Below are 20018 nucleotides of genomic sequence, written 5' to 3'. Positions count from 1 at the left end.
TTTTTGACCAGCCCCTTGCAAATGTCCTCGTTATACGACAGAAACGACTCCTATGTACGATTGGCAATGCCTCCTTACATGTTGGCAAGTTCGTTGTCGATCTGCTTGTCCATGAATGTCCTCCTCTCGCCTACGAGTCCGGTCTGCAACCTCTGCTCGACCAGAGCGCGTACTTGCTTCTTCGTCACCGTGTCGAGGTCGACCTCCCTCAGGACGCCCTGGATGGCCTCGATAATCATGCCGTCGTCGGGACCTTGCATGTTGCCACGCTGGAAGTCGAACGACGATTGCGACTGGTTGGCGCTGGGCCGGTTCAGGCCCAGGGCGGACTGCGAACGGTTGCCGCCGAGGCCGGGCGAGACGCTGGCCTGACCACGGAGGTTGGACACGCTCGGGCGGTTGCTAGGGAAGTCCTGGTAGGGAGTCTGCATGCGGTTGATGTCGTGGGTGCCCAGAGAGGCCATCGATTGCCGGTTGGCCAGGTTCTGGTCGTGGTGGTACGGGCTGTTGGCGCCGGAGGCGCGAGCCATGTGGCCGCCGAATGGAGCGGGAGACTGAGGCGGCATGTAGGTGTTGTTGCGGTTCATGCCGGTGAGAACGGAGCCCTGGCGAACAGAGGAGTAGACGGATCTGATCTCATCCATCTCGTACTGGTCGTCGTAACCCATGTCGTGCTTCTCCATGTAACCGCCGCGGCGTCCCGGGAGGTTGTTGGCCATGGCGTAGTCGTCCCATCGCTGGAGAGGAATGCTCCTGGGGTCGAAGCCCTCGTCGTCAACGGCAACAACCTGCTTGTTACCCTTTTCTCCGATGACGATACGTGTGTTACCCCACGAGAAATTGTCCTGGTTCCAGAAAGAGTAGATGGGAAGGGCGAACGAGTAGATGGGGAAGGCAAGGATGTAGATGATCATCCATCCGATGTGCTGCCATTGTCTCTTCAAGATAAAGATAAGAGCCTGGAGACCGTACACCGCAGCAATCATCACGATGGAGATGTAAGGAATCTGGCCAGACCTTGTGGCCACGGTGTAGATCAAGTATCCAAGGTACACAGTTGTAGCAGGGAGAATGATGGTACCGAAGAGATCGATGAAGACGATGAAGCGCATGCTGAAGCAGCAGAAACCGCACATCTCCTTAAGCTTCATCAGCTCAAACAGGTTGTGAATAGTCGAGTTGATCCAGCGACGACGCTGAGACAGCAAAACGCTCCAGGACTCGGGCGCCGCGGTTTGGCAGTACGCGTCGGGAATGAACTTGTACTTCATGGACGGGAAGTTCTTGGTCATCAGCGTTGTCAAGTAACGATCCTCACCAAGAGACAGCAGGTTCTTCTTGTGGAGGGTGTCGACGTCGCACACGCTATACTCCCGAATGACGTCGTCGGCGATGATGAGCGGCTTGCCCTTGTCGACGGTGCGCAGACGGTACATGGTGAAGCTGGCTAGGGTTAGCAGGCGGCTCTTGAAGAGACGAGTAAGAGGGGTGTTACTTACCAACCGGGCAAACAGGTAACGCTGCCGAAGAGAGACTCGAAAGCCTTGGCCAAGTTGTGGGAAATGAAGTATTCGTAAACCTGGATCATCGTCCACCATGTTCTGTCGTCGTTCTGCAGACCAGTCTCGCCGCAAATACCGGCAATCTTGGCATCGTTGGCACAGGCCGAGACCAGTCTGTTGAGCGAATCCTCCCTGACGCTGGTATCGGCGTCGACCATCATGAGGTACTCGTACAGCTCAGGGTCCACGCCGATGATGTTGTTGATTTGATGGAACATTTCAAGCTCGAGAGGGCTCATGGGGGCGCGGTGGTGAACGCGGTTGAGGAAGCTCATCAGGAGAATCTGGGAGTCACGCTTGCCTCTGTTTCCGGGCTTGGACTTGCTCTGCTCGGATTCCTTACCGCACTTGACGACGACCAGGTAGGGGACGACGTTGCCCTCGAACTCGTAAAGACCCGAGTAGACCTTGCCGTAGTTGAGTTGCTCGCTGCCGGTGCCGACGGACTTGAAAGGAAGCGCCGGCGGGTCGACCTTGGGGTCAACGCCAAGGATATCCAGGACGATCTTGGGAGTCGGACGGTCGTTGCCGGCACCGACGATGACACCGTCACAAATGACGCAGATGAGCTTCCTCTTATTGTCGTATTGTAGTGCGGTGAGTGAATCGAGAGCTTTGCGTAGTGAATCTTCGCCTTCGGTATACGCCGGCACTTGGCAGATAACGAACTTGTCTTGCGGCGCGGGACGTCTCTTCGAACCGAACTGAAGGGCGGACAAGAACTTGATGAGAATGACCGAACAGAGGATAATTGTCATCGCCAACATGATGTAGTTGTTCACCTGACACTTGGCGGAATAACGGAAGTCCGGAATACCGACGTAAAACAAGTTTTTGATGCAGTTCATGCTGTTCTGAACCGAGGTGTTCTCGGTCGAGTTCGAGGCCGCGTTCTTGATGACGTCGTTCCAAAGGTCAGTGACATCCTCGCCGGGGTTGTTGGAAACGACGTTCGTGAGCTTGGTGTTGAGGAACTTGTACGTTTCCACATTCTTGTTAACGTCCATGGTGTTGTAGTAGTCGGTCAGGTCGTACACGGAGCCGTCGTAGATGACCCACATGTGGCTATCATTAGAGCCCTCATCTTCGACCTTCTTCTTATCCCAGACGAGGTCGCCCTTGTAGTACTCCTTCATGCGGGGCAAGAAAGTCTTGCTGTACCACTCCTTGTTGCCCAAGGCGCTGGTGCGGTCACTGGCGAAATAGCCGGAGGTGTGGACGCCAATGACGTACTCAGGGGTGTTGTTCGCGGTCAGCTGTTGCGTCTCCGTGAGGCCGAGGCCGGGGCAGACCAGCTGGAGAGGAGGCGGAAAGTACTCGTCCATGGCCATGCCGGCGAACGGTAACATGTTGTCTTTGGTGGTCTCGATGGCCGTGTCAGAGTGCTGCGTCTTCCAAAACTTGGAGATGTCGTACACGCGACCACGAACACTGACGTAAAAGTCGTTTTCGCCTCCGTGTGTGCCGACCTCCTTTGTGTTCCACGCCTTGTCGAAGTTAGGACAGAGGAGTTTACCGAAGAAGATGATCCAGAAGACGATGGCGGCATTCATGAGCACGATGAACCAGACGAGAACAAGCTTCTCACGCCAGGCCATGCGGACGTCGGGTCGCTTCATGCGACCCACGACCCGCAGAAGGGGAGAGGGAATCCAGAAAGTCCAGGCCCAGACGATCGCGACCCAGATGCGACGCTCCTTGGTCATCGTCTTTGTCTCGATTTGCTTGCCGTCGGCAAGCTCGGGGTCCATCTGTCCGACAAACTCGCCCTCGTTGTTGTAGAAGACTTGGCCCTTGTAGGTGTCGCCCTTTGTGCCCAAGCCATAGTCACCCGTGTTTTGCACATTGCGCATGTTGGAGGGGGCGATCGACGGCGCGCGCATCGCGTTGTTGTGGTTGAGGGTGTTTTGGGAGATGTTGCCCTGGCTGAAGTTACGCTGGTGAGCTATGAGATGGTCCCGGCTGCCGTTGGGAGTGTTGTCGCCGAACACGGGCGTCGGGAAGTAGCCGCTGCCGTTCGCCGAGTACCCGGACTCGAGATTGTTGGCAACCATGACGTTGCCCATTCCGGGCAGGTTGTTGTCCGTGATCTTCAGGTCGAGCATGCTCTCGGCCTCCCACCAAGCACTCTCACGTATCCAAACGCGTTCTTTGCCGATGACGACTTCGCCGTTGGTCCAACCACGTTCGAGAATCCACGTCTCGATGCCTTCACGGCCATCCTTGCAGCCGAGAGCAGCATAGCGTTGAACGAACTCGTCCATGTCGAAGTCTGCAGTGAAGTCGAGGTTCTTGTTGCGCCTGTTGGCCCATTCCGGCAGACGCCAAGCGCGGAGCTGGCGGGAGACGGTGCCAGCCGACCAAGCCGAGTTCACGGAGGGCAGCGCGGCCAGGCTCGCGGGCGAGTCATCGGTGGGGTGAATGGCAAGGTGGTACCAGACGCGGCTCGAGTTCAGGAGTGACGACAGATCGATACGGCCGGTGCGCCCCAGGTTGATACCTTGGCCGGCGACGGGGAAAAGAAGCTCCTTGAGGAACCCGTCGTCGTCGGCGGAGTGGCCAATCTTTTCCAGCACCTCCTCTCGCTTCTCCAACTCATGCTGGCGATCTCTGCCAGCGGCGCCGGCCATGATGCCCAATTCGGGGCCGACTTCGCCAACAGCTGTTTGCATCTCACGCACAACCGTGCTTCCGGCAGGAGGAACCTCTACGCCATCGGCAATCATCTCGGCGTTGATGCCAAGAGTGTCGTCAAAAACCCCCCTCATGCACACAGCCCTGCCCAAGTTCGGGTCGGGCACCTCCAGAACGGTGATGCAAACCGTGTCTCCGCCGTCACCGTTGGAAGTGGGCGTACGAGCACCGCGGCCGTCAACCGACTCGGCGCCGTCTTTGATGCGCGCGATCTGCGCCGAGATGGCATCGTTCGCCTTGGTGATGATCCAATCGACCAACGCCTCGTAGAGACCGCCGACGAACGTCATTCGGTCTTCGGTCGTGCAGTGTCTGGCAAGGGTTTCAGGGTCCATTGACAGCAATCCACTGACATCCTCGCAGATCTCTTCAAAGACCTCCTCGTCTACGTCATAGTCAAGCGTGTCGCCAAGCTTGAGCAGGCCTGCGAGGGTGGAAATCAGATTACGGTGGGCCGCGCCCTTGATACCAATGTCTTTTAAAGCAGAACGGAAGTCATCAGCGGCAGCCGCGTCGTCGGCGGTCGGGAGGTAGGAGGGCGGGTCGTAGGTGCCAGATCTTGCCAGCAGGGCGTAGTTGGAAGCAGACTTCAGACCGAGGAACTCCCTCTCGGCCGGGGTGGAAGCCGAGGTGAGCAGGTAGTAGAATACGTCAAAGGCACGGTAGCCAGCTTCGGGCGGGATGCTGAGAAGGCCCTTGGCGGTGTCGATACCACCCTGAGAAAGGGCAATCGAGGCCCCATTAAGATTACCGCCGAGACTGAGGGTGAAAGTGACGCCGAGGGCAGAATGGCGAGGGGCGGAGGGATTGTAAGGAGTAGAGCACCTCAGGAAGGGCTGAATCGCCTCCAGCGCGCGGTAGACGGATGAGGGGATCGTGGGCGGCAGAGATGAGAGGAACGGTGTGAGCAGGGACGGAGTAGATGCGTGGAGAGAACTGCAGGGAGTTAGCGACACGTTCAAGCGGATTCTGCGTCACGCGAGGTCATACCCAAGGACGATGCATCCGTCTTCGGCACGCCTTAAGGCGTGCTCCCATGACCTCCTGGTAAGGGCCCTGTCTATGGTGCCTCCGGTGCTGCCGTCGGGGGCAAGCTGGGCCGCGGTGAGCCATGTGTTGACAACGAGACTGGTACCGGCGTCCAACTGATAGGGCTGGGATGCCAGGTAGATGTTGTGGACGGCGTTGAGGAGGGTGGTGGTGGAAACAGGAGCAGACTGAGGGCCACCTCGAGCGCCCCCGAGACCCTCGGATGCCACCGAGTACATGGACATTCGACCGCTCGCCATGATGATGATGGGTTCCGATCGTGACGTCTGGCATGGACAGCCCCGTGACGGGTCGCGACACTATTCGAGGTCGTTTATATCGTCGAGTGGGCTGACGTCGGCGAGGTAAACAAGACGTCGAGAAAGAGGAGACCGTCGATGGTGGGACAAGTCGACGATGAGGGAGGAGATGAAGCGAGTGGACCGTTGAGGTTGAGATTAAGACGAATACGTTATGACGGACAGTATGTCAGAAAGAGGCGTGGGTTTCTGCTGTCGCTGAGCAACTGAGCAACGCGTGAGTTCGAAGCTGGGCGGCGGATTTCTCCCTTTCTTTTCTTCCCCTTGCAACAAGCAAACGAAGCAGGTCGACGGCAAAGGAAAAACTTGAGAGAAACAACAGATTAGCGACGGAATATCCAGACCACCAAAGCGAGTGAGGCGGCTGTCTAGGAAAGAGGTAATGGGAAGAAAATCAAAGGTCCCTTCGAACGCCTCAACTGAAGGTGAGTTGATGGAAGAAGGTGACAAGCGAAGGGGGAAGAGTAACAGTGCGGCAGCAGCAGAAGAGCGAAGACAGGGAATGACCTCTCTCTTCTCTCTCCGTGCGTAGGTGCTTAGGTGCCCGCCTACCTCTCTCTCTCTCTCTCTCTCTCGACTGGGCAAGGTACCTTGCGATTCACGAATAGGTAGGTAGGCCAGACGTGACGAGGCGGAGCGCGGGTCTCGTAATGATGGATAGGTAATAGGAGTTGCCCGTCCTTCTACTAGTCCGGGGACTGCCGCAGCAGAGATGGCACAGTACGAACGACGGACACATCACCTGAGGTGCATCGTATTCCAGTAGTTCCAGGCACCAAAGGGACCCAACTGCTCTGCAGCATCTCAGCCTGAGGGATCACCACACCACTGAGGCGCTGAGGACAGCCACCACACAGCAGTCAAGACCCTTCCAAATGCAGTAGGCGTGCCTGAGATAATTTTTTCTCTCTTCCCCTTCCTTCCCGTCCTTTGAAGTCCTCGCCTCCCCCCTGGGAAACGGCGGGCGAAACGAACCAGAAGTGCATAGTCTCAACCTTCCCCTGCTAAATCTTTGGGCAGGAGAAAGGAGACCCTGGCAACGTTTCCGCCAAGTTCGGTCCCTACACTTAGCCTGGGGGGGACCCAGGCACAAAATATCTCCACTTGCACTAGAATACTCGATCCCACCGGTCGGGCGGCATCTTCGCCCTCCCGCACTGTTTGAAAGACGTCCTTACCTAATCCACGATTCTTCATTCCGCTATACAGCTACGGCTACAGCTACAGCTACAACACGCCCATGGCTCATCAACAAATGCACTTGGAGAGGTGATGGACGCCTTCCGACGTTGTGACGGACAGCTTTCCGTCAGACCGGTACCCATCAGAGAAGCCGTGTCGTTCTTCTGGAGGCGCGAGGCCGGGGCTGGCTATCCCATCACAGTCATGACAGAACCACTAATGGAGCAGCAACCACAAGGTCGATTGGCGGTATTGACGACATTCCTACTTGAACCGTTGCTGATCCCGTGTGCCAAGGCAAAAAGCAGCTGCATGACAGACAGGGCACAACTGCCACAATACGAACAGGGGGAGGATGGAATGCAACATGCAACGCGCTCAAAACCAGATTGTCAAGTTCAAGGCTACCTTCGTGGATCCAAAAACCCAAGACGACCCTCAACACCGAGAGACGAAGAACCGGAGCATCGCGTTCAAGAATCAACAGCCGCTCGTCGTCTCCACGAGCCCACAGTTGTCAGTCGCATATTCGCCGCCGTGGCCAGCTAGTACCGTGGCTCGACTGGGAAGACTGTAGATCCGGTCGCGGGAAGTCCTTTTCTTGGAACAAATACGAGCCTGGAGCCCCGGAGAGGAGACGGGGCGGGCGACGGGCGTTGGAGGGGGGCGAAAAATCGGCCCACCCATCCGATCGCGGCTGGAAATGCACGAGATCAACACGACGATGTGCTGCTCATGCTGATGCTTCACTGCTGATGGAGGCGGCAGCTGCGATGCATGGCAAGACATCCCAACATCAACAGCAAGGAATGCTGATGGCGCCGGCGGCGATACTTTGTGCTACTGCCGCTGCGCAATGACTGCGACCCTGACTTGTGCTCTGTCCTGTGTCTGTTCCCCCGAATGCCCGTGTCAGGGACGAAGTAGCCTGCCGGCAGTGCTTCTTTCGCGAGTCCAGAGTCAGATCCGGAACGATGGGATTCATCAGACGGACGATGGATGGATGGCGGATGCAGGATGGACTCAGCCGGCGGCCGTGACCAACACCCTGCAGCGCGTCGGCCGTGTGGTTGCGCTCATCCTCGCAACAACTCATGACTGGGCCAATCTGTTCGTCTGAAAAGGGAGGCCTACGGACCACCATCAACATCGCGATGACACCGCCCGTCAGCACCTTATGATCAACACATTGCATAGCCTTTCAAGCACAGCATGGTGAACGAAGGTTTCCGAGGCTGGCTGAATGCAGAGTGCAGAGTGAATCCGAGGTGGTTGGTGCATTCGCAGTGTCTTCTGTTGCAGCATCTGGAGCTCATTAGGTGGCTGGGCTAGAGAGACAACAGTCTGTATCTTCGTCGGTGCTTCTCGCACATGATCCGACATCATTGGCTTCTGTGTTGATGTTGTTGTTTTCTTCTGTATGGCCGCCCCTCCAATTGCCGCCGACAGGCTCCCGTCTAGTGCGGAGCCGCGACGCCACTAGTAGGTAGAGAACTTGGCTGGGTGGTCGGAGTTGGCTTGGCTGACATCGGGCTGGGACGCGACTGAGGCTGTGCCGTGAGTGTTCTGTTCTATTTTTTATGCTCTTTCGCGTCAACGAATGGATGAGCGTAGAACTGTGGTATTCGCGTGGGTAGTCTTCGGGGACGGGTACGGATGGCGTTCGATTTGATCCATCTTCTTCCATGGCCCACCCGCCTATCCCGTCAAACATTGAGCTAGCATATGAGTGCTGCTGCACTGGAGGAGCGGTCTTATTGGGGCTTGTTGGAAGTCGACTCTCGAGTGGTGAGATGCAAAATGCAGCTCAGTGCTTTTTTTGGATTCACAGAAAGGCTAGCGGCCGATGGGCCCTTGAGCCCCGTCCACCTTGTAAGGTGCCCGAGATACGTACACTTACGAACGGTACGTATCGCAAGGTATCCAAGCCGGCTCTTTCCAGACCCAATTGGAGAGGACCCAATGGCCCCCCTTTCCCCAATTTTCTTCATGCTATGCCCTGTCTCTGATTATTAATTTTTCCCCTGGTGTTTTCCCTCTATCCCGGCGTCCCGCTCGCTTTTGCTCCCGCTGCTGGCAATAGCCCTGGCCTGTCTGGGACACTTACCGAAAGTGCTGGATTGCGACGAGGGTAACCGCTGCAATATTCCTGCGCACTGTGCTCCGAGTAGCTTTTCTCCAAACCTTGAAGCTGCACCACATTTCCTCCTCTAATTGAGACGGCCATAATTCGAGGTAATCAAGCCCGGGTTCTCCACGCCTTGAACCGCGGCAGCGGCACGGCACCACTCACTCCAGTGGAAAGGAAAAGAAAAAAAAAAAAAACACGCGGCTTGGACCGCCTGCCATCCTAACACGCCTCAGCCAACATTCTGCCATCCGACCTCATCAATCATGCATCATGCTTCCTGCCGAAAACTCACTTCACACAGTTATGCTTATCGACATTTGTCTGCAACTGGTGGGACGAACACCGTCCTCGTGTGTTTGCTGAACAAACAAAGCATTCTCGGCAGCCCGAGTCACCGTCCTTCGAGTCGCTCGAGGGACAAGATGTGTAATTACATCCAACATTCCTGCCGGAGGAATCACATTCCTCTCATGTGTCCAATACGGTTAGATGATTGTGCTGATCTCGGCTCAAGCTCTGGTCAAACATCCTTCTAGTCTCCCTTGGACCACAGCCATCGTCATACGCGCGTGCACGCCCTCAATCCGAGTGAGCGGCTTGAGATCTTCACGCATTCTTTCTTGGGTCGATCTCGGCTCTGCTCGTCGGAATTGTCCAGCTCGTGAGAACAGTCTTTCTCAAGTACTACACCACAGCACGGATGGTTTCATTATGCCGTGGGAGACGAGAGTCTAGCAGGCTCTGGAAACTGCCTATGAGCGCCACGTCTAGCGCTCATGGGCAATCCCACGTCGCCAAGTCTTACTTCTGCCATCATAGCGACCGCCAACGACATGTTCCGTATTCGCAGCAGATGCAACGAGACATCCGCGAAAGCGCCGAGCTCCTAGCAACCACGCCAACGCTGGCCAGGACCGGTTACTACTGAGACGTCGCGACACCAAAAGTATCCGTGGTTTGGACATGGCAAAGGCAAGTGATGTACACTATCTCGACATCAACAACGAGACACAATGTGGAGAATTGGGAAGCCACTGCGCCAATCCGTCCTCTCACGGACACAAGGTTTAGGGATTGTTGGACAGCCATCCGTCGGGGCGGACCATCAACGTTTTGTTTCGAACCATCCAGTCTGGTGGTCACACTACCCGTATTACCGTGTGTCGGCTCAGACGCTCAACTCTTCGCCGTCTCGGTGCTGGGCCATTACCGTCGCCGGGAGCCCGCTGCGGTGTACTCCCCCGTCCTATGCTCAACCCGAAGCCGAGGAGACTGACGAAAATGTAGGTTGTGAAACAGAACGCGTCTATTCTTCATTGTCCACATGCCGCAAAGCACACAGCATTCTCAGCAGCACCACAGCACTGCAGTCCACCCAAGGAGCATACCCCTGAACCCGATGCCACTCGATGCTGTCATAGATAGCCAAGTCCTTGAAAGGGGGCTTGCGGAGGCAACTTCAAGCCTCACTCGATCAATCTCTTCTTCACCCATGGAGCGCCTTTACTACCATGATGATCATGGGAGGCCCAGCAGTCTTCTGGGATCCCCACCCAGTTTATTCTACACAACGGCATGACTTGTATGTGACAGACAATGTCTTTGCCTCGTCTGGCAGTTCAGACGACGCGAGACGCAGTGCTGCCCTACTGATGGTGTTCGGCTGGACGAGAATAGAGTCTGGCGTCGCCTTTCGAGGACGGAGGGGCTGAGGAATCGGCGTGCCTCAACCTGTACAGCCTACAGACATCAACAACACTGCAGCGTCGCAGGACTACGGCGCACAACGAGCTTGGTGCTAACAAGCTCAAGCGACCCCGCAGTCACCCGTTGAATGCTGCAACGGAGGGGACACAGGGGATATCTACTGAGAAGCCGCTGAACAGTGACTGAGGTGAAGGACGGGAGGTACGGATACAAGCGACACAGTGCGGTGTGGCTGGTGCATTACTCCATCGTGAACCGAGATCAGGGAAAAGGAATGGGAGAAAAGTCGAGAAGAAAGCAACGCAGGGGTGGGTGCCTGTCATCTCGTCCTCCCCGAGCCTGGAGAGTCTGGACTGAGGCCAGCGAGTGGTCGTTGCAAACGCCGGGGAGGAGTGGGAAAGCAGGTAAGCAGGAAGTCCCTGATGCTGACAATGTGCCCCGGCCTCTCCACAGTGTAATTGTGGTGTGTAGCGGGTGGCACAGAGTTCGTATGAGGCCTGCGTCTCAGGTTCGTCTCGCCCGCCGCACTATGAGTTGCAACTGCTCTCCTACAGTCTACTGCTGCTGCTTACTGCTGCTGCTGGTAAGCTTCCTGCCCGAAGAAAACAATCCCCTTTCCCAGTCGCCAGTCAGTCACCACACTCGTGGGGGGGGGGGGGGGGGGGGGGGGGGGGGGGGGGGGGGGGGGGGGGGGGGGGGGGGGGGGGGGGGGGGGGGGGGGAATAAAAAAATACCATTTCCCAGTCGCCATTCATTCACCACAATCTTTGCCCCCCCCCCCCCCCCCCCCGTTGCACCACTCTTGCCTCTGTCTCCCTTGACACACGGAGAGAGGAAAGGAGACAATCCAAAGCAAAGAGAAAGTTGGCATCCGACTGGACTGAATGACTGACTGGCTTTGACAGAGAAAGAGCAATCGCCTCGTTCGTTTCGCGCCTCGAACTTCTCTCACTCGTTCAACTCAGCCTTGCTCTATCAATCCTGCCCGTCTTCCTTTTCTCACCTCTTCCTCTCTGCACGCTCGTTTCCTGCCTAGCAACTGTTGTACATCTCCTTCGTTTGGGTTTTCGGACGTCTCCCTGTTTACTCCTTTCACTACCACGCCTAATTCGAGCTCCTGGACATCATCTCCGAGGACTCTTCTCCCTCCCAACGCAGATCCCGATCGGTTCTTTTCATCGTCAACAGCCCGTGAGCTTCTTCGATACAGCCATTGACCGATCGACAAACGCGTATCTCGAGACCTACCGAAAATCATCGCCGGCGGCATCGTGCCCAACATGGCGATGAACCTGCCACCGCTTGGTGGGAACGGCGGGGGCGCTCATAACCAACCTTCTCTTCCGTCGTTACCCGCACATTCGCAATCAGACACACAGTTGACAGCACACTTGGCCAGTCGTTTCCATGTGTCGCTGCCGACTGCTCGCCTCTCGTCCCATGCCCTCATCTCCTTGAACACCTACACCTCGTCCGCCAAGGGCCCCGATGGAGGCAAGGAGGGAAGCGCCATGGGAGGCGCTGAGGACATCGCAGACAGAGCCTGGATCAGGTTGGGCCACAGATCCGAGAACCAAGCCGTTGTCTTCTTGTTCGTCCGCCCCCGCCCCGTCTTGTATCATGACGGCATCATGCTAACCACGTGAATAGGGGTGAATCCGGCTCAGGAAAGTCTACCCTTCGATCCCACCTGTTGACTGCTTTCCTCGGCAAGTCTTCCACTCCCCTCTCTACCAAAGTCTCCCTCGCCGCGTATGTCTTCGATACTTTGACGACCACCAAGACGGCCACAACTCCCACGGCCTCCAAGGCAGGTCTCTTCTACGAGCTGCAATATGACACGGCCACCACGACGAACCCGCTTCTCATCGGTGCCAAGCTGCTCGACCACAGACTCGAGCGAAGCCGCATCACGGATATCCCGACCGGCGAGCGCAACTTCCACATCTTGTACTACCTCATGGCCGGTACCAGTGCCGCCGAGAAGGCCCATCTCGGGTTCGAAACTCCAGCCGGCGTCGCTCAGAAGAGATGGAAGTACCTGGGCCATCCCACACAGCTCAAGGTCGGCATCAACGATGCCGAAGGCTTCCAGGTTTTCAAGAACGCCCTCAAGAAGCTGGAGTTCCCCCGGAGCGAGATTGCCGAGATTTGCCAAATTCTGGCAAGCATTCTGCACATTGGTCAGCTCGAGTTCGAGACGACGTCCAACACCCAGATTACTGGGGACGACAGCGGCGGTTTCTCCCACGAGGGCGGACAGACCGTGACCGCCGTCAAGAACAAGGATGTTCTCGGCATCGTTGCCGCCTTTTTGGGCGTCGGCACGCAGGACTTGCAGACCACGTTGTCGTACAAGACCAAGATGATCCACAAGGAGAGGGTCACCGTCATGTTAGATCCCAACGGCGCCAGGTCTCACGCGAACGAGCTGGCGCGTACTTTGTACTCCCTCCTGGTTGCGTACATTGTTGAAGGCATCAACCAGAGGATCTGCGCTCCCGAGGAGAGCGTCGCCAACACGGTGTCCATCCTCGACTTCCCTGGTTTTGCCCAGCAGGCCGCCACTCACTCTGCGCTCGACCAGCTCCTCAACAACGCCGCCTGCGAAGCGCTCTACAACCTGACGCTCCAGAACTTCTTCGATCGCAAGGCAGACATGCTGGAGAACGAGGAGGTCAGCGTCGCGGCGACCAGCTACTTTGACAACTCGGATGCCGTCAGGGGCCTGCTCAAGCCTGGAAACGGCTTGCTTAGCATTTTGGACGACCAGACCCGGAGGAACCGCACCGATCACCAGTTCCTTGAGAGCCTTCGCAAACGCTTCGAGGGCAAGAACCCCGCCATCACCCCCGGCTCTACGACGGCCAGGCTCCCTGGAAGCAACTTCCTCACCGAGAACACCGCCGCCCTGTTCACCGTCAAGCACTTTGCCGGTGAGGTTGACTATCCTGTCAAGGGCATCATTGAGGAGAACGGTGAAGTCATCTCTGGCGATCTGCTCAACATGATCAACTCCACCAAGAGCGAGTTCGTCGCCAGACTGTTCGGCCAGGAGGCTCTCCGCACCGTTACCCACCCCAAGGAGAGGTCCACCGTCATGCAGGCCACCATCAGCTCGAAACCTACCAGAGCGCCCAGCGTCATGTCGCGCAAGACGACAAGAACTGCCCGCAACCAGGCGCGCATTCAACGGTATCAGCAGCAGCAACAGCAGCAGCAGGAGGACGAGGCTCAGGAAGAACTCGACAGACTCAGCGAAGGCAACTCGCAAGCCGAAGGTTCCAAGCTTCACGCATCAGAGCAGGGGGCGTCGGGCCAGTTCCTGGCATCCTTGGAGAACGTCACCAAGTCTGTTGCTGACCCCAGCACGAATTCGTACTTTGTCTTCTGCTTGAAGCCCAACGACAGGCGCATTGCGAACCAGTTTGACAGCAAGTGCGTCCGCACCCAGGTGCAGACGTTTGGTATCGCCGAAATCAGCCAGCGCCTTCGCTCGGCCGATTTCAGTCTCTTCCTCCCCTTCGGCGAGTTCCTCGGCTTGGCTGACTCGGACACCATCCTCGTCGGTTCTGAGAGAGAGCGTGTCGAACTTGTGGTCGAAGACAAGCATTGGCCGAGCAACGAGGTCAGAATCGGATCAACCGGTGTCTTCCTCAGCGAGAGGTGCTGGATGGAGATCGCCCAGCTCTCCGAGAGCGCCTCCGCCTCCGGAAGATACAACCTGCCTTCTGACGCCGGTGACGGCCTGACGCCGCAAGACGTCCCCTTCGCCGCTTCCAAGGAGCGCCTGCTCTCCGCAGGAAACACTCCGATGGGCTACGGCGAGAAGGGTAAGAGCGGTTACTTTGGCCAGGACGGGTCCGACTCTCGCTCGGAAGCCGGCGTCTCCGCCTTCGGAGGTGGTGACATGTTCAAGAACCTGGACACCAGAGAGCAGATGGCCGAACGTGGTAACGAGAAGAGTCTGGAGGAGGTCGAGGAGTTCAAGGACAGTGCCAGTCGTAAGCGCTGGGTGTTCACCGTCTACCTCATGACCTGGTTCGTCCCGGACATCCTTGTCCGCAAGATGGGCCGCATGCCCCGCAAGGACATTCGTGTGGCCTGGAGAGAGAAGCTGGCCATCAACATGTTGATCTGGCTGTTCTGTCTGTTCGCCGCCTTCTTCATCGTCGTCTTCCCCAAGCTCATCTGCCCCACGCAACACGTCTACAGTGCCGAAGAGTTGTCCTCTCACGACGGCAAGGACGATAACTCTGCCTACTCCTCGATTCGCGGTGTGGTCTTTGATATCGGCTCATTCGCCCCTCGTCACTACCCGCCCTATGTCACCGTCAAGCAACTGAAGAACTATGCCGGCCAGGATATCAGCTCCCTCTTCCCCATCCAGGTCAGCGCCCTGTGCCAGGGCAAGGACGGCTCTGTCGACGAGCACGTCTCCCTGGACTACAAGAACACAAACCTGACTGGTTCTCCCTTGATTGCCTGGGCCGACATGAACTACAAGTTCCACGACTTCCGTTCCTGGACAAACGACAGCCGTCCGGATTGGTACTACGAGCAGATGACTTTCCTCAAGGCCAACTACAAGAAGGGCAACGTCGGCTACTCTCCTCAGTACGTCAAGACTCTGGCCAACAAGCAGAAGATCATCGCCATTCTGGACAGCAAGGTGTACGACGTGACCGACTACATGAACGGCGGCTTGAGGATGCAGGCGAAGGCTGGCGAGAGCGCCCCCGAGGACACCGGCCAGACCAAGTTCATGGACAACACCGTCATGACCCTCTTCCAACAAAAATCTGGTACGGATATTACCAAGCTGTGGGACAACCTCAACATCGACGCCCAGCTCAAGAAACGCATGAAGACTTGTCTCAACAACCTCTTCTACATTGGCGACGTTGACACTCGTAACTCGGCTCGCTGCAAGTTTGCCGAGTATCTTGTTCTCGCCATTTCCATCATTCTCTGCTCCATTCTCGGTTTCAAGTTCTTGGCTGCGCTCCAGTTCGGCGGTAAGAACATGCCCGAGAACCTCGACAAGTTCGTCATGTGTCAGATTCCGGCCTACACCGAGGACGAGGACTCCCTTCGCCGTGCCATCGACTCTTGTGCCAGAATGCACTACGATGACAAGCGCAAGCTTCTCATCGTGGTTTGCGACGGTATGATTATCGGACAGGGCAACGACAAGCCTACGCCGCGCATCGTGCTCGACATTCTCGGCGTCTCCGAGACCGTCGACCCGGAACCCTTGAGCTTCGAGTCCCTCGGTGAAGGTCAGAAGCAGCACAACATGGGCAAGGTCTATTCCGGCTTGTACGAAGTCCAAGGTCACATCGTCCCCTTCTTGGTCATCGTCAAGGTCGGCAAGCCCTCCGAGGTTTCTCGCCCTGGTAACCGTGGCAAGCGCGACTCTCAAATGATCCTCATGCGTTTCCTCAACCGCGTCCACTACAACCTGGAGATGAGCCCTCTGGAACTCGAGATGTACCACCAGATTCGCAACATCATCGGTGTCAACCCCACGTTCTACGAATTCATGTTCCAGATCGACGCCGACACCGTCGTCGGCGCCGACTCTGCCACGCGTATGGTTGCCGCATTCCTCAACGACACCCGCCTCATCGCCGTCTGCGGTGAGACCGCTCTCACCAACGCGAAGGCCTCCTTCATCACCATGATTCAAGTCTACGAATACTGGATCTCTCACAACCTCACAAAGGCCTTTGAGAGTCTGTTCGGCAGTGTCACCTGTTTGCCCGGCTGTTTCTCCATGTACCGCATCCGCGCCGCCGAGACCGGCAAGCCCCTGTTCGTCAGCAAGGAGATTATCGAGGACTACTCCACCATTCGTGTTGATACTCTGCACATGAAGAACCTGCTCCACCTCGGTGAGGATCGTTACCTCACGACTCTGCTCCTCAAGTACCACAACAAGTACAAGACCAAGTACACCAACAGAGCTCACGCGTGGACCATCGCCCCCGATTCCTGGGCCGTGTTCCTCTCGCAGAGACGTCGCTGGATCAACTCGACGGTGCACAACCTCATGGAACTCATCCCCATGGCGCAGCTTTGCGGTTTCTGCTGTTTCTCCATGCGTTTCATCGTCTTCGTCGACTTGCTCAGTACCGTTGTCCAGCCCGTCGTCGTCGCCTACATCATCTACCTCATTGTGATGGTCGTTCAGAACCCCAGCGTGGTGCCCGTCACGGCCTTCATCATGCTGGGAGCCATTTACGGTTTGCAAGCCATCATTTTCATCCTCCGCCGCAAGTGGGAGATGATTGGCTGGATGATTCTGTACATCCTGGCCATTCCCGTCTTCAGTTTCGCCCTGCCCCTGTACTCCTTCTGGCACATGGACGACTTCAACTGGGGTAACACCCGTGTCATTGCCGGCGAGAAGGGAAAGAAGATTGTCATTTCCGACGAGGGCAAGTTCGACCCGTCCGTCATCCCCAAGAAGAAGTGGGAGGAGTACCAGGCCGAGCTTTGGGACGCCCAGACCGTTCGCGAGGACGCCCGCTCCGAGGTCTCTGGCTACAGCTACGCCACCAAGGGACAGGTCCCCGTCTCCGAGTACGGATACCATAGCCGCCCCGGCTCCATCGCCGGTGGCTACGCGCCGCCCAGACCTCCCATGGGCTACGACCAGCGCAACATGTCTCGCATGTCCCTCGCGGCGTCCGAGATGGGTGGTAACCGCAACAGCCAATTCGGCGGTTCGCAGTTCTTCTCCCCCGAGGACATGGTCGGCCTGCCAAACGACGATGCGTTGTTGGCCGAGATCCGCGAGATCCTCCGGACGGCCGACCTGATGACGGTAACGAAGAAGGGCATCAAGCAGGAGCTGGAGCGTCGTTTCGGCGTTCCCCTCGATGCCAAGCGACAGTACATCAACAGCGGTAAGTTCCCAAGCACCCAGATCAGACTACTCCAGTTACTAACGTCCGTCGCAGCCACGGAGGCGCTCTTGTCGGGCCAGTTATAAGCTTTAGCGTCGCCAGTGATTTATACTTAATTTAATGCATCACACATTTTTCTGGTTACGGGGTCACCAAAAAGAGGACATTTCTCACGCTCACGGATTTTGCTATTTTTATCAACTGGGATGGGGTGCATTTGAAGAGTCTTACCGTACTGGATGTTGTTATACACTGTCGAATCTAGCCTAATACTGGATCAAGTCGTCGGACGAGAACGATGTGTCGTTTCCCGTGTTTGTCTGGGGCCCTGAGTGGCATTGGCGGATGAATGGAGTTGAGCAGTTTTCGATGTTACATCTTCAAGAGTACATACAATCACCGGATGTTGAGTTTAGAAAGCCACAGAATCAATGACATTATAATTGACAGCGTCGTGCCTCGGGTTCTGCTCGTCTTCGATCACTCACAGCTTGGTGCTGACGGCCTTGACCTCCTCATCCAGAGGGAGGATGTCCGGCAAGGGCCCGACAGGGCTGATGGAGAAGGGGTTGATCTGGGTGTGGCTCTTGGTGTAGTGCCACTTGATGTGCTCGAACTGGGTCGTGTCGCGGAACGCCGGAACGGTCCAGTAGAGGTTGCGCATCCACTTGTGCAGGTAGGGGTACCCGGAGCGGATGTCACGAATGTTGCATTTGAAATGCTGGACATAGACGGGCTGTTGCACGTCAGCCGTTGCTCAAGAGGAGAATTGTTCAGACCTACATCGAATCGGATAACTGTCACGTAACTGGGGCCTCGGATTAGCCATAGCCTCGTACCAGAGCGGCAACGCAACTCACAGTCTGATATCCGCCTCGGTAATCTCCTGGCCAAAGTAGTACGGGCCCTCCTTGTGCGTAGACGCCAGGTGGGCCTCCGCCTTGTCAAGCGCCTCAAACAGGGCAACGACATTGCGCTCGTAGGCGTCCTGCGTCGTGGCGAAGCCGGACTTGTAGACGCCGTTGTTGATCTTGTCGTACGTCCACTCGTTGGCCTCGTCGATCTGCGTGCGAAGAACCTCGGGGTAGAGCTTGACCTGGCGATACTTTTCGTCCACGAGGTCGTCAAACTGCGGTCGTCAGTCGGGACGACTGCCCTCGGGGGGTGAGCACAAACCTCGGTGTAGAGCATACGAATGATTTCGCTGCTCTCGTTGCTGACGATGGTCTTGAGCTTTGTGTCGTACAACACGGGAACGGTGAAGCGCCCCTCGTAGCCGGGCGCCGACTCAAAGTAGATGTCGCGGAGGTGGGTGAAGTTCTCGTGGCCCGGGACGGGGTCCGGCACGACGTGGTCGCCCGGGACGCTGCCCTGCTCATCTTTGGTGACGAAGCGCCATCCTACGCCCTGGTTAGCGCAATCGCCGACGACGTAGCACAGAACACACCCTTCTCGCCCAGATGCCAGTGGACGACGGAGTAGCTGATGATGTCCTCCAGCCCCTTCAGTTGGCGCGTGATCAACGCACGGCAGGCCCACGGGCAGGCATAGCTGACGTAGAGATGGTAACGACCCTTCTCGGCAGGGAACTTTGCGCCTTGCGCGCGGGAGATGGCGTCGCGGAACGAGCTCTGCTGGCGCTTGAACTCGCCCGTCTTATCGTCCGTCTTGACCCATTCGGTTATTTTGCTGGCCTGGGGCTTCGGTGTCAGTCATCGGCTTTATCGTGAACTTGTGTTTGGGCTGACCTACCATCCTGACTTGCTGCTTCTGGAAAATGCCCTTAGACTGGATGGATAGTGACGCTAATGGCGAACTGGGTCGCGAAATCGTCGAAATGGATGATAGCGTTTGGGAAAAAGGAAGCCGGTGGGTGTTGTTTGATGGTTTGCAGGAAATCGCCAGGCGAGTCAAGGTCTTGACGTTCATGGGCGGTCGTTGTGTTTGACTCTCATTCCAAGGTGATGAGCCGTTGAGCGTTCAGACTCGCGAAAGAGCTGAGCTGTGATAAGCATTGATAATCGTGACATAAACAGCGCTCCGTTAGCGCCCGCGCAGGGTGCTTACTGATGTCGGGCTGTCCTGTCTTAGGTAAGGTAGGGACTTCATCGGCCGGGACCATTGGTCGGAGAGGCCGGAGTCAACGGGGCCCGCGTCGCAGCCCACCCGAAAGGCAAACCTGGCCGGGGCCGACCCGAAATGTCGTGTCCGCCGGGACCAGCCTTTTGCCCGTTTATAAAAGCAACCTGGGCGATTCGAGTTTCACCTTTTGACGGAAAGCATCTCTGTCCTTGTCCTGCCCTCGTCCGTGGTGTTGCCCATGACAAGAGGTTAGGTCATACCTCTTGTCGGCCTATTGGATTCAGGTTGCCACTCTGAACATAACGACAGAAATCTCGAATACGGCTAGAGATGGCTAGACGGAATACTACGAAGACGACGAAGACGACGAAGACGACGAAGACGACGAGGAAGACGA

At 56.8% G+C, this 20018-nt stretch overlaps 3 protein-coding genes across 3 annotated transcripts; 1 reads left to right on the top strand and 2 right to left on the bottom strand.

Annotated features, from left to right (window-relative positions):
* Positions 1–74: 74 nt before the first annotated feature.
* CkaCkLH20_12447 (uncharacterized protein) lies at positions 75–5545 on the bottom strand (the record flags this gene model as incomplete). Its single annotated transcript, XM_038895160.1, has 3 exons — positions 75–1443; positions 1500–5192; positions 5247–5545. The coding sequence occupies 3 exons, from the start codon at positions 5543–5545 to the stop codon at positions 75–77; spliced, it is 5361 nt and encodes a 1786-aa protein (XP_038739549.1).
* A 6471-nt stretch (positions 5546–12016) lies between these two features.
* CkaCkLH20_12446 (chitin synthase) lies at positions 12017–17625 on the top strand (the record flags this gene model as incomplete). Its single annotated transcript, XM_038895159.1, has 3 exons — positions 12017–12216; positions 12276–17539; positions 17594–17625. 3 exons carry the CDS (start codon positions 12017–12019, stop codon positions 17623–17625), a joined length of 5496 nt encoding a protein of 1831 aa, XP_038739548.1.
* Positions 17626–18023: 398 nt separating this feature from the next.
* Positions 18024–19468, bottom strand: CkaCkLH20_12445 (cell wall biogenesis protein glutathione transferase; the record flags this gene model as incomplete). The annotated part of the gene is made up of 6 exons (XM_038895158.1): positions 18024–18275; positions 18323–18347; positions 18400–18668; positions 18716–18939; positions 18987–19233; positions 19292–19468. The coding sequence occupies 6 exons, from the start codon at positions 19466–19468 to the stop codon at positions 18024–18026; spliced, it is 1194 nt and encodes a 397-aa protein (XP_038739547.1).
* Positions 19469–20018: the final 550 nt, after the last annotated feature.

Source organism: Colletotrichum karsti, assembly GCF_011947395.1.
Source record: "Colletotrichum karsti strain CkLH20 chromosome Unknown Scaffold59, whole genome shotgun sequence".
In the NCBI taxonomy this organism is placed as follows: domain Eukaryota; kingdom Fungi; phylum Ascomycota; class Sordariomycetes; order Glomerellales; family Glomerellaceae; genus Colletotrichum; species Colletotrichum karsti.
Note: the sequence above shows the minus strand (reverse complement) of the source record. Positions and strands in the feature narration are given on the sequence as shown.